Source organism: Canis lupus, chromosome 8 (genome assembly GCF_048164855.1).
Source record: "Canis lupus baileyi chromosome 8, mCanLup2.hap1, whole genome shotgun sequence".
Taxonomy (NCBI): domain Eukaryota; kingdom Metazoa; phylum Chordata; class Mammalia; order Carnivora; family Canidae; genus Canis; species Canis lupus.
In genome coordinates this window covers 58,991,700-59,004,734 of record NC_132845.1, presented here as the reverse complement: position 1 = coordinate 59,004,734, position 13,035 = coordinate 58,991,700, and the positions used below count along the sequence as shown (strand labels likewise).

At 44.5% G+C, this 13,035-nt stretch overlaps 1 protein-coding gene across 8 annotated transcripts in view; it reads left to right on the top strand.

The window, feature by feature from the left end:
• Positions 1 to 13,035, top strand: part of XPO6 (exportin 6) — a 102,197-nt gene that overhangs the window by 70,180 nt on the left and 18,982 nt on the right. For 6 of the 8 annotated variants that reach the window (XM_072836281.1, XM_072836285.1, XM_072836287.1 and 3 more), the window contains 4 exons: positions 600 to 708; positions 2,407 to 2,499; positions 3,685 to 3,754; positions 10,391 to 10,550. In XM_072836281.1, the coding sequence (XP_072692382.1) occupies positions 600 to 708; positions 2,407 to 2,499; positions 3,685 to 3,754; positions 10,391 to 10,550 (432 nt within the window). The remainder of the gene's footprint in view (positions 1 to 599; positions 709 to 2,406; positions 2,500 to 3,684; positions 3,755 to 10,390; positions 10,551 to 13,035) is intronic. The other 2 variants (XM_072836286.1, XM_072836280.1) reach the window with 1 other exon arrangement.

The following is a 13,035-nucleotide window of genomic DNA, read 5'->3' as shown; positions in this document are numbered from 1 at the left end:
TTAACTTCTCTGGTTTAAAAAGCAGTGATTGTCAGAATAGATTAAAAAAACATGTTCCAACTACATGTTGTCTATAGTAAGATTCCAGTTTCAAAGACGCAAATAGGTTGAAAGTAAAATCTGTTCCATGCAGGCAGTAACCAAAAGAGATTCAGGCTATGCTAATATCAGGTTGAACAGACTTTAAAATACGAGTAGCTGCTGGCAGGGCAGGGTGGGGGGTGGGTGGGTCGGTTAAGCATCCAACTCTTGATCTCAGCTCAGGTCTTATCTCAGGGGTGTGAGATGGAGCTCTGCATCGGGCTTCATGCTGAACATAGAGTCTACTTTAAAAACAAAAAAGTGGCTGCCAGGGAAAAGGAAGGATATCATCTAATGATAAAAGGTTAGTCCATCAAGAAGGTGCCGGAACATAGTGAAATGAATAACTACCCCTGCTACCATTGCACTTAGCCCACAAACTAAATCTAGTTAACATGCTGTTTGTATGTGATAATCCAGCAGGGATGCTGTTCTTTCTCATAGTGCAGGAGACCCTTTCAAAATCCTAGGCTAAAAGCCTGCTGTCACCTGATGTTGAATTTCTCCCTGCCACATAGGTACGAAGATGCTCTAGTCCTCTTGCTCACGGAGGTGTTGAATCGAATCCAGTTCAGATACAATCAGGCCCAATTGGAGGAGCTGGATGACGAGACTTTGGATGACGATGTAAGCGGCATGTCCTAATCAACCTTAGTCATTGTCGTGTTTTGGTGTGAGTCCAAACGGAGACTTGGAACCTGTAAGCTCTCTGCTCTGGAGCCAAAGTAGCCTTACAGTTTGAGTTGTGCATATGAAGGTTACAGATGACCTTGAATGGTGCGGGGCTTAGGGATGCTGACCACCTGCAGTTAAAAATCTGAATATAACTTTTGACTCTCACACAACTGCTAACAGCCTAATTATTCACTGGAAGGCTTATCAACCAACGGTCACTTAATCTGTATTTTGTATGTTATATGTATTATATATGCTGTATTCTTACAGTGAACTAAGCTAGACAAAAGAAAATGTTATTAAAATCATAAGAGAAAATAAATTTCCAGTATTGTACTGTTTAGTAAAAAAAAAATTCCCATATAACTGGACCTGTACAGTTCACACCCCTGTTGTTCAAGGGTCAGCTGTATATCCTAGGCATCTTTTTGGGTTAATTATAAAATGAAGTTGACAGGCATTTTTATCTGTATGAACTAGAGATATAAGCCGAGAAACCATATGCACAATGAGGAGAGATTTAGTAAGGGCTGTGCCCTCCTCTAGTTCCTCTGCCTCGCACCCACACCTCTGCTCCCCATTCTGGGGAACAAACAAAAGTCAGGTGGATGCAGGTGGAAATAAAGAACAACTTAAATGGTAAGCCTAGAATGGTAGGAAGTCTCTCTTGAGTATGTTTTGTAAATCAGTGTCTTAAAATCAATCTTGAATTTATTGATGCTGGTGTGCCCATCATGGATAAAGAAAATATGTTGAAGGACATAATTCTTATGATCCTTTTTCTTAACCACCATGCACTGTAGAATTTTCAAAATAACAGTGACAGTGGCATGGTTGAGACCTTAAGGGTGGCCATGTTTGGGTTAGAAGGAGCCTTATACTTGAAACCCAAAGGCCTTAGGCCCAAAGGAGATAGACATGTAGGCCTTCAGTATCTCTGAGCCTTAATCTCCTCTCCCAAAAGGAGAGGAATGTGTCTGACTAGCCTGTGCTGACAGTTATATGATGGTAGCTTATAGAAGGATTGGCTAAATGCCTGGCACATTGTCGGTGCTTGGTAAACGTGAGCTTCACTTCTTGTTAACCATATGATTTAGTACAGTGCTTCTCATATTTGAGCATGGTTAAAAATCACTGGGACAGCTTGTTAAATAGACTTTGCTTTGGAGCTGGGGACCACAGAATTTGTATTACCTATAAGCCCACAGGAGAAGCTGGTGCCGCCCAGTCTGTGGACCATACTTTGAGTGGCATTGATATAGTCCGTATACTGATTAGGAAGGTAGTGATGGACTATCTCAGAAGTTAAGGAATGAGTGACCACTTCCTATAGCTAGGACGTCAGAAAGGAGGCTTGAGCACTTCACAGGAGCTTTTTAAAATATCCATATTCCTGTGACCGTAAGAGAAGAATTAGATCATTCTTTGTGGATTCTGTGCTGAGGGCATAACTTTTTATGAATTCATTGGATTGAAAAAAAGTACTCTAGATTGATCTTTTTAAAGTACTAAATAACCCAGTGCCATCATAAGCCATTTCTTTAAGATCTTATGTCTGAGAGTGGACTTGAGGTTGTGGATAAATGGGCAGGGGAGATGACAGGACTCTGTCTTTCTGGGAGAGCTGATCCTTTTGTGTTTCCCCCGCAGCAGCAGACAGAGTGGCAGCGGTACTTACGCCAGAGCTTGGAGGTAGTGGCCAAAGTGATGGAGCTCCTTCCCACACACGCCTTCTCAACACTGGTAACTCACCACTTGGAGGGGAATGAAGAGCCTATTTCTTTTTCCCTGAACATGTAGCATGAGTAGTAAGCTTTATTGCTCATGGGTATTTAAAAAATAAATAAATAAAAATAAATCTATACACACACACACACATTTTATGTGTGTGTGTGTGTGCATATATATATATATATATATATGAAAGAGAATAATAATTACCATAACCGACCCTCAAGTTTAACAAGTTAACATTTCCCCCCAAATATTTTAAATCAGCTTTTAGAAGCACTGTTTTTCTTTCCTAAACTCTTGGATGTAATAGGAATTTTCCTAATGCCTTCATGCCTGCGTCAGTAACTCAAAAATGGCCAGGCCACGTAGAAGACTTACTTAAAAGCATTGCTGGAAAGTGAGCCTTTTGTAAAGCTCATCGCTAGCACTCTGCCTATATTTATGTGCTAGAATCTTAGTCATAAGGACTGCTTTCATTCACTAAGTGGTGCTTGTTATTTGAGGAGATTTCACTAAGCCCAGCTCTTCTTCAAGGGCAAGATGATTTGGGGGGCTTGTGTTCTCTAGGAGAAAGTGCTGTTGTGTTTTGCCAGCTGCCTTTCATAGGGGCCTGTCACATTAAAGTCTGATCTTTATCTTAATATTGAGTTAGCAGCTTTAGAAAGAAAATACAGCTTTGGTTATGAGGGTCCTGTCTGCTAAATGAGTAGGGGAATCTGACTTCCAAAAAATTTGGCCTGTCTTTTCATTTTGCCATGCACTTCAATAAGGCATATCTGGTAGTTCTTTCCAGAATAGAGTTTCCTTTGGAATTGAAGGGAGATAAATAGACCCTGTCTCTGAGCTATAGAAGGTATAGATCATTTGGGGTTTGATGTCCTCTTTTAGGAACATTGCAGTTATGACAGCCATACCCAGCATCCACTGCTTCACTTAGTTAAAGAGTATTGAACTGATATGTTGTTTTCTTTTTTATTCCAAACATTAATTGGTGGTGTGAATTGTAGAAATTGTTGAGAGCAGGCACCAAATGGAGACACTTCTGCTTAGCTGCCTGTGAAGGTTCCCAGAGAAAAGTTTCTTTTATCTGATGCCCCCCCCCATAGATGATTGTAATGTTTTAATGTTAAAATGCTATTAAAATTTGCATTTATGTTTTTTTTTTTTTTTTAATCTTTGTTTCTTTGTTTTCAGTTCCCAGTTCTTCAGGACAATTTAGAAGTTTATCTGGGGTTACAGCAGTTTATAGTTACTTCAGGGTCAGGTAAACTGGTTTTTATTTTCTAATTTAACCAACATTAAGAAAAATACTGGGCTGATATTTAATTACTGCTGTCTTTGCTGTTGGAACATGATTTCTCTGCTGTTACCTCCCCACCAGAATAGAGTTTCCTTTGGAATTGAAGGGAGGGAAGTTATCTCTCCTCACTTCTACATAGGGAAAGCTTTTTAAAAGAATCATGGTCAAAAGGAGCTGTGGGGGGAGGTAAAAGATGAGGTTTTGACAGTGTGTTCTGAAGAGGTGGGGGGGGCGCTAGTTTGGAGCAGAGAGAGGGAGGACTTTGAAAACCCCCCCAGCAATTAGAATATTTACTTATGTCTTTTAAACCAGCAAGTACGCTAGGGAAAAATAGCCTTGGGCTTCTGTGCTTTGTGCTCTTTGCTCCCTGGTGTTCAGAAGCAGGAGGACCCAGTGGCTCTGGAGGAGGCACATGTTTCCAGCTTGTAACTCTCCTCTTGTAGATGGCCCATGGGAGGCCTGGTCATGGCTGGGTTGAAAGACTTAGGGTGACCTTTTGTAGGCTTTGCCTGCCTGGTGTTTAGGCTCTGCATTTTGGGGTTATTTTGTTGATAACAATAACAGCTTCCGTTTGGAGAACGTGCACTACCTGCCTGGCACTGTGTAGTATTGGTCTATGTTCTCCTTAACTCTTTTGGCTGTCCTGGAGCTTAGAGGACTGATACCACTGACTCCTGTTTTGTGGAAGAGGAAATTGATGTCCAGAGATGTTCATTTTTCCCAGGATGGTGTAAGAGGGAAGGATTGAAGAGTTGAATTAACTCAAATCTGACAACAATTTTGCTAGCTGCAAACACGGGAAACTTAATCATTGCACTTGCAGATGCACCTGTGCTCACCCCACTGCTCAGCCAGCCACTCCCCCCCCCACCCCCAATCTCTGGTGGCCATGTCCTACTGCTCTTCCTCACAATGTCTCCCCTCTGGGAGTTGTGCCTGGCCTTGGCCTCCAGTCCCTCTGTTGTGTAACTGTTGTCTCAGCCTGGCACACAGCCGCCGTGGGTACAGACAATCTCCTGGACGAGCTTGTTATTCATGGCAGAGCCTCCATAAGAGGCTCTTTTGGAGGCTGCCCTTCTTAGTGGCCTGTGACGTTTGTTTCCATGACTCTATTAGCTTCTAAATAATCCACTGGGCCCCAGGAGGTTGATGGGACTTGGCATGCCCCAAAGTTTGTAGATAGGCTAAGAACAACTTAAAAAGAACTTTAAAAGACCACTTTTCAAAGCAAACATGCATGTAAAATATTCTGTCAACATTAATGAAAATCCTTTGACTGTGTACCAGTGCCACACGTTTCCAGCATCCATTCTTGGGGAAAAAATTGTGCCCTGGTGGTCTCTCCCTCAGGGCCACTCATCAAATTAGAATGTACTCAGCATCCTCAGTACATTATTCTTGATCTTTAAAAAAGTGGAGCAAACACCCCTCTCCCCCTGCATTGACCCCTATGTTCCTTTTCGGGATTGTAGCTGCCTTCTTTATGTTACATTGAGTCTGTCTTCAGGCAAAAATCTGAGTGATTCTTAAATCCTTTTTCTGAGAGGTAACTGGTAACTTAGAATTTCTCATCCGAGAAGGATAAGCTGATTTATTTTTCCCTACATGAAATATCATATACCTGGTTCTCATTGAGAGCCATTTACTGGCAATTTCACAGTGTACTTGGTATTTCCAGATCGTTTATAAATCTTATCCCTAACGCTGACCTTGGTGCATACTCCAGGGGCAAATCCTCTCAGGCCAAAGAAATATTTCCCATTTTAAAACAAGCTCTCTTATCCATGGCAAAGCATTCCCCATCCCTTGTTGGCTCCAAAGCCAAGTTTCCAATGCAAAGCCTACTAAAAAGATGGAAACTCTGAATACATTTTGTTCTCTGGTTCCCATGGTCATTCACCTTCTCAGATAAGCTCTGTGTTGTAATGGCAGCCTTACTGCCTCATAACAAACTGTGGTGTCTTCCTCTTGACAGGGTGCCCCTCACGTTAACATGTACTGCTTCTCACCAGCCTGTAATTCTTGGGTCTCCCCTGGAGCCCGTGTAGACTGGAGTCTTACTGCTTACCACTGCTGGTCTTCTACCTCCATGTCTCTGATTAGGTCCAAGGCAAGACATGTTGTCGCTGTGGTATCTCAGTGGCTACACATCTCTTCCCCTGGGGGGTCACTCTTTGCTCCCGTTGTTGATTGTTCTCACCGTCTGTGGGTTGAGAAGTCCTGTCTTTGGTTGTTGTGTATCTTACATTCTTTGTTCTGCTGGGGTTTATATACGACCTACTTGTTCTCTCAGAGTGAAATTCCTCAAATGCCGATTTTTACACCCCTACTTCCCCACTCCCCAACAGAGAGAAGAGTGAGTTATATTTCACATTAAAATGTTTTTTTCTCAGGGCAGTGATTTGCCAGGGAGCTGTCCTTTGGACGTGGTAAAGGGTGCATCTCGACAGCTTCAGGGTGATTTTGCTTTATGGGAGAGAGAACTTCAGTGTGGCCATGATATTTTCTCTTTCAAAAACCTCTGTAGCAGTAATTCCCCTCTGAGGGTTCCCCTTTGCAGATAATTCTTTGCTATTAGAGGGCCATCTAAGCCTTCACCAAATAGAATAAGATGTGGGTGGTTTGGAACAGTTTTCTCAGTGGGAACTCAGGCCTGCCCCTCGAGTTGAGGTGATTGCTTGCAGTGTTTTGTGCTACTGGTAGTATGAGGGTTCTAGGCCAGGGGGTGGCAACTTTGATTTGGGGTACTTCCTGTGCACTTGTCTGCCTTGCAGCTGCAGTTTGCATTAATGTGAACCTTCCATGGCACATGTGTATTCAGTTTAATTATATGGAATTGCAGTTTTGGTTGGTCAGAAATGGTTAAACATCAGGAATTTCTTATGGTTCAGACTAATAGTTTAAAATCACAGTAATCCCAAGCTGTTTTTTATTCTAAGTACTGCTCTTTGTTTAACAAATTCAGGTGGGTTTTAGGGGAACGGGTCAGGATGTCAAGGATTCTCAGTAGAGGGTGACATGGGAAATGAAGGGACCCAGGGGTGTATTTCAGCCAAGAGGAGAATCTTCTTCACCTCTCCCCAAGACTGCCATATGTCAGTCAGCAGGCTTAGGCTTGTTTTGTATTCCCTCAAGGGGTGGGACCAGGTATGATAATAAGGAATTGGCGGGTGTGGGGTTCGAATGGGGGACACTTTTCCCCTCATTGTTTCTGACCAAGCTGTTTTTTTTTTTTTTTTTTTAATATTTTATTTATTTATTTAGGATAGTCACAGAGAGAGAGAGAGAGAGGCAGAGACACAGGCAGAGGGAGAAGCAGGCTCCACGCACCGGGAGCCCGATGTGGGATTCGATCCCGGGTCTCCAGGATCGCGCCCTGGGCCAAAGGCAGGCGCCAAACCGCTGCGCCACCCAGGGATCCCCTGACCAAGCTGTTTAAAGATGGAAGACTCTCTGGAGAGGCATCGGGAACAGACCCCAGGGGCAGTTCTGGGAGGAGGCCCTGCCTCAGGTGTATTCATGTGGATCAGGCACAAGGGGACAGGCCTGCTCGGGATGACTTAATGACTATTAGGAACTGTACTCCAGTGGAAACCTACTTTAGGGTGGTATCTTGCTTTGGTTTTTAAAAGAGAAACAGAATGTTCCCCTTCGTGTTTATTTATTTATTTATTTTTAAAGATTTATTTATTTATTTATTTATTCATGAGAGACACACAGAGAGAGAGAGGCAGAGACAGGCAGAGGGGAGAAGCAGGCTCCACGCAGGAAGCCCAATGTGGGACTCATTCCGAGTCTCCAGGGTCACGCCCTGGGCTGAAGGCAGGCACTAAACCATATTGCCTTGGGGAAGGAGGGCTGGCCTTGTCTCTTTGGCCTCTACTACCCCCACATCCAGTTCCAGGGTAGAGTTTTCTTTTTCTTTTTTTTTTTTTTTCAGGGTAGAGTTTTCTTAAAGCTTTATTTCTACAGCCTTAAACTTTGTTGGTATGCAAAGGAAGAACACATTTTAGTTTACCCTGGGAATCAGTTACTTAGCTGTAACCTGAAAATCCTAGACATTCAGAAGGTACATAATTGTGGTGCTTTTGTTAGCTGGGAGAGGAGAGGCAGTGTTCTCTGCACGTGACCGAGAATACTTCTGGTTCTGTCTGTTCCCTGGGTTCATCTGGCTGGCCGTGTGGGGTAGCCAACCTCTTGTGCTGACTGGAAGAGCTGGCTTGCTCTCCTCAACGCCCACCCCCAGGCCTGGGCAGTGCTGCCTACAAGCTGAGAATCCTAGTTGTTGTTTACTGTTCCGAGGTGCTGCTCCCAGTGCAGGGTGGAGGGTGGAGGAACAGGTGATTTGGGAGGCAAGCAAAAGCCAGCCTTTGTCACTGGCTCTGTCTCTGAAAGGTCCTTCCTTGAGTTGCCCCTTCCTTTTGTTCTCCTGATCCTCAGGATGTGACCCACACTCTTATCCAGACTCCTGGCTGCCTCTGAGGGCTCTGTTTCCAGTCTCAACACTTGGAAGTCAGTGTAGGATCTGAGGCATCAAACTTGCTACTTCCCAGCACTTTCTTAGGTGTTCGGCCTTGCTATTTGCATTTCCACAGGTGTTGGTTATCCATAGTCAGGTTTAAATAATCAAGGGAACATTCCCAAGGGCAGTATGAGGAACTCCAGCACACCCTCCGCCCCAGACTCCCTGTCCTGCTCTAGTTTGCTCTGTGTTCTGTGGTATCTAATTCATTCATTCAGTGTGGCCACCTATTCTAGACCCGGCACTGGGCTGGATACTGACCTCAGCTCTTCACAGGGAAGAAGTTCATAGTCCATGAGTGGACTTGGAGATCCTTGATTTATTCCCATAAGCACATGAGGTGTCCTGGAGGGGAAGGCAGGGAGGGAGGAAAGTGTACATTCCTTCTGTTGGGTAGTGCAAAGGGAAGGCCTCCCAGAAGATATAGTGCTTATGTGAGTGTGGAAAATGTGTAAGAGCGTGCAAGGTGTGAGTGGCCAGATATGCAGTGGGCAGTCCAGGCAGGGACCTGAGGCACCAGGGGTTAATGGTGGGTGCAGGGAGAAATTGGAATGGCAGGAGGCATTGAGGTCACAAGAGTTCTAGAATTGATGCTGGGGGTGTTAATGTTCTCCTACAGAGCCAGGAGAGAGCCCCGGGAGTTTTGGCACCTTGCTTAAGGGGAGCTGTGTGCTTAGGTCTGGGTTCTGGGAAGATGTTTGTGGAATGGATGCCTTGGGAGGAGGGTTGCCTTTAGCCAGTTCTTGTCTCCTAACAGAGAGGAAACTCCTGAGATGGCAGTGGGACGGGGCTGGTATTTCGGGAGTGGTGGCATTACAGGTGCCCTGTGGGCAGGGGCAAGGGTCTCCCCATTATCGCTACTCTACCCTCCCTCTGACTGGGTGAGGACAGAGAACTTTTATCCATTGCAGAGCGAGCTCTCCCAGTCAAGCAGTTCCCACTGTCTTTTGTGGACCTTGGTGAAGAGGGGTCCACAGGGAGGGGTGGCCTAATAGCAGATATTTTTGTCTTTCTCCTTTGCATCTTCACTCAGTGTGAAGAAATCTTACTAAAAAGTAAGTTTCAGGCCTTAGAAAATCACAGGCTCTTTGTTATATATAATTATTACAAACATTAGTGATGCTTTATAGTTTATAGGGTTCTGTATATATTTTAACTTTGCCCTCACATTAGTGAATTTGATGGGAGCATTATTTTCCATTTTAAAGATAAGGAGCTAAGACTTAGAAGGGCTCACTGGGGCCTAGAGCCAGCAGGTGGCAGGGCACCTGTGTCTTCTAGGCCTTTCTTCCAGACTGCTGCTTGGGACCTGCTGACTACACCCTATTCTGTGAACAGAGGTGAATTCTAGCTGTCAGCCCATGGAGATTCCATTCTGTGACAGGGCCATGTGTAGAAGGCAAGCAGGTTTGCCGTTGAGGAGGCTTACCCTAGGATACCAGTTCTGCCCCAGAATCATGACCTGCATTGGGCAAATGACTGGACCTCCCTGCGTGTGTTTCCTTGGGTGTAAGATTGATGCTGTTACTACCTCAGGGTCAAGAGGAATCACATCAGACACTCAGTCCATGTTCTCATACCCCAGGCTTTGTGTCCCACTTGTGTTCACTCTCTCTGGCCTTAGAGTGCTTGTGGATATGGGTTTGGGTGGAGACAGGGCCTTGCTGTCCTGGCTGGTTACTGAGACGCAAAGCAGCATGTGGGTTGCTGTGTTTCACAATTGTTTTTGTTTTTTTTAAGATTGATTTATTTTAGTGAGAGAGAGACTGTGTGTGTGCACACGTGCAGTAGGGGGAGAGGCAGAGGGTAAGGGAGAGAGAGAATCTCAAGCAGACTCCCCACTGAACACAGAGCCAGATGCTGAATGCAGAGCCTGATGCGGTGGGACTTGATCTCACAATCCGGAGATCATAACCTGAACTGAAATCAAGAGTCTGACACTTAACCAGCTGAGCTACCCAGGTGCCCCTCAAGAATTGGTTTTGCTCACTGTAGTCTGCCTGGAAGAGCTATTCCCTGTAGTGGTAACTAAAGCATGTTCTTCCCAAGGGAAACCATTTGTGGTATTTATGTTACAGGTCACAGGTTGAACATCACAGCAGAAAACGACTGTCGGCGATTGCACTGCTCCCTAAGAGACTTGAGCTCCCTTCTGCAGGCTGTGGGCCGGCTGGCCGAGTACTTCATCGGAGATGTGTTTGCAGCGCGGTTCAGTGATGCCCTCACAGTTGTGGAGAGGTAGGCGGTGGTTCCTTGGCACCCTTCCATCTTCAGAACCCAGTTGTGCTTCTTGGGCAGCATGTTGCCAGGCATGAGGTGCATGTGGAGCAGATAACCTCTGAGAACTCAGGTCTGTTGTCTGTAACTTGGAGGGGGACTCTGGTATCTTGTAGCTTATTGTGAGAATTTAATGAGAGGAAGCACTTAGCACAGTGCTACTAGTCAAAGATTGAGTCTGTAGATAAAAGACAGGATTAGCCTCAGAAGAAACGAAGTGAGGTCAATCTTATGTCTCTGCCTACAAGGTAAAGAGACAATAGGAAAACTCTGGCAGGAGACAAATAGTCAGCATCTTCTAATTGGACAGCCATATGCCAGAGGTGGGATTTTTCTTAGTTCTGTTAAAGATCCTCAGGAGTTTAAGCTGACCCAAGAGGTGGCTGCCAACCTCTCCACCACCAGGCTTCTTTCATTACTCCTCCCCTCGGGTGCCTCTTAGGGTTGATAGCTGCATTTATTGAGGACCACTTCCCACTGCTCAGGCTTTCCCCACCTCCCCCCTCATGAACTCATATGCTTAAAAAATCAGATGCTTCAAATGTGATAGGTTTAGATTGTCTAAAGGTAACGTGGATTGATTAGATCAAAATTGGATGGATGTGGGTCCAGCCAGCCCAAAGTCGAGACTGGATTCTTTCATTGCCCCATAGCCATATCATTGGTAACACACCAAGCAGAGCCAAGCCCGAAGCCAGATTAATATTAATAATAAAAGTAGCATGCAGTTGGACATTTTCAAAAGTGATTTTGTACATTTCATTTCATTCTTTACTTTGAGGGATGGGGATTGTCATGTTATCTGTGAGCAAACTATGGCCCAGAAATGGCAGGTACCTTGCTTCAGGTCACACTGTTCACAGGAGGGAACACATGGATTGTAGCCAGTTTCCTGCTCTTTCCAAACCACAGAACTCTTACCTACAGTGCCCTTTTTCCTCTCTTTCCAGGCTAAGCCTGTTTCCATTAATGGTTAGGAGGAGTGGGATGCGTCTTTCTTCCTATATGAAATCCCAATTTTCAGACTTTAGAGTCCCTACATCATTATTTTTTATAGGTCCTTATATGTACATTTTTCTGCACTGCTTGGGTTTGCAGGCCCAGTACTTGAAGATACTGTTAATTTGTCTTCATTTAGAATAAAGTGTGGGAGAAGGCTCCTTGTTATGGCTACGTGATCTTCATAGCCAGTGTGATTAGTTGATTTTTCACTTAGAGGTTACACACAACAAACGTACTAGTGAAACTGCAAAATGTAGAAATAATGAACGACACATTTAGAAGTCCATTTTAAGTGTAGAATAGCACTAAAGAATGCTGTAGAATGTGAAAACAGAATGTAAAGTCAAACGTGGTATGATTCCACTTATGTGAGGTACAGAGAATAGTCAGAACCAGAGAGAAAGGGGAATGGCAAGCACCAGGGTTAGGGCAGGGGCAATGGAGTTTATCTTTAGTGGGTACGGATTGTGGGTTTTATAGGATGAAAAGGTGAAGGAGACGCGTGGCAGTGGTTGCACACAATAAGTATATTCAGTGCCACTGAAATGTACACTTACTGTGTACAGAATGTAGAGCAATTTAGAGAATTAAACGCCAGCTGCACGTTGGTGCATCACTATGTTAGCACCCTGGTCCCTTCCCAGAACTTCAGATTGAGAGCCCTTGGCTCTTTGACCCTCACTTTCTGACTGCTCCTCCCACCTTGAATGCTTTGGGACTTTAACCTTGTGGTTTTCTAGGGAAGTCCTGCTTTCTGCTCCCTTCAGAGAAGAGCAGTTTTCAGAGTGTGGTCTGCATGCATGGAGCCCTGGATGTTTTTCAGAGATGCAGATTTCTGGGCTCCTCACAACCACGGGCTTGTACAGTGACAAGCCTCCCCGGTGGATTCTTTGGCTCATTGAAGCTTGAGAAGCTCTACACTGTACCTTGGGAGAAGAACACCCAATGTCTTCCCTGGCATCTGCCTCAGACCTGCTCCTAGGCTTCTGTAGAGAGCCAGCACAGACAGAACTTTTGCTGGGCCTCCAGCTTCTTCCCTTTGCCCAGAAAGGAACGTCTGTCTCTAAGGAAAGAGGCATTTTCCATTTCCCCTTAGAGCTGGCTGTCAGTTTGTATGCAGTGAGCCCTCGGGCAGCCAACGGTCTCAGCGATTTGCTTCTGAAAGGATTGTGCTCAAAGTTAAAAACCCCTCAATTTGGTTCTAAAAACTTATACTTCATGCTCTGCCCCTTCCTTCAAACATTTTATCATGAACATTTTTGAATCTTCAGAAAAAGTCAAATAATTGTATAGTGAATACCCATATATACTGATCACTTAGATTCTATAGTGAACATTTTGCTATGTTTTCTCTCGCATATATCCATATGAAATGTTTATTTTTTCTCGAATTTTTTGTTGTGGTGAAACACACAACATGAAATATTTCCATCCTAACTATTTC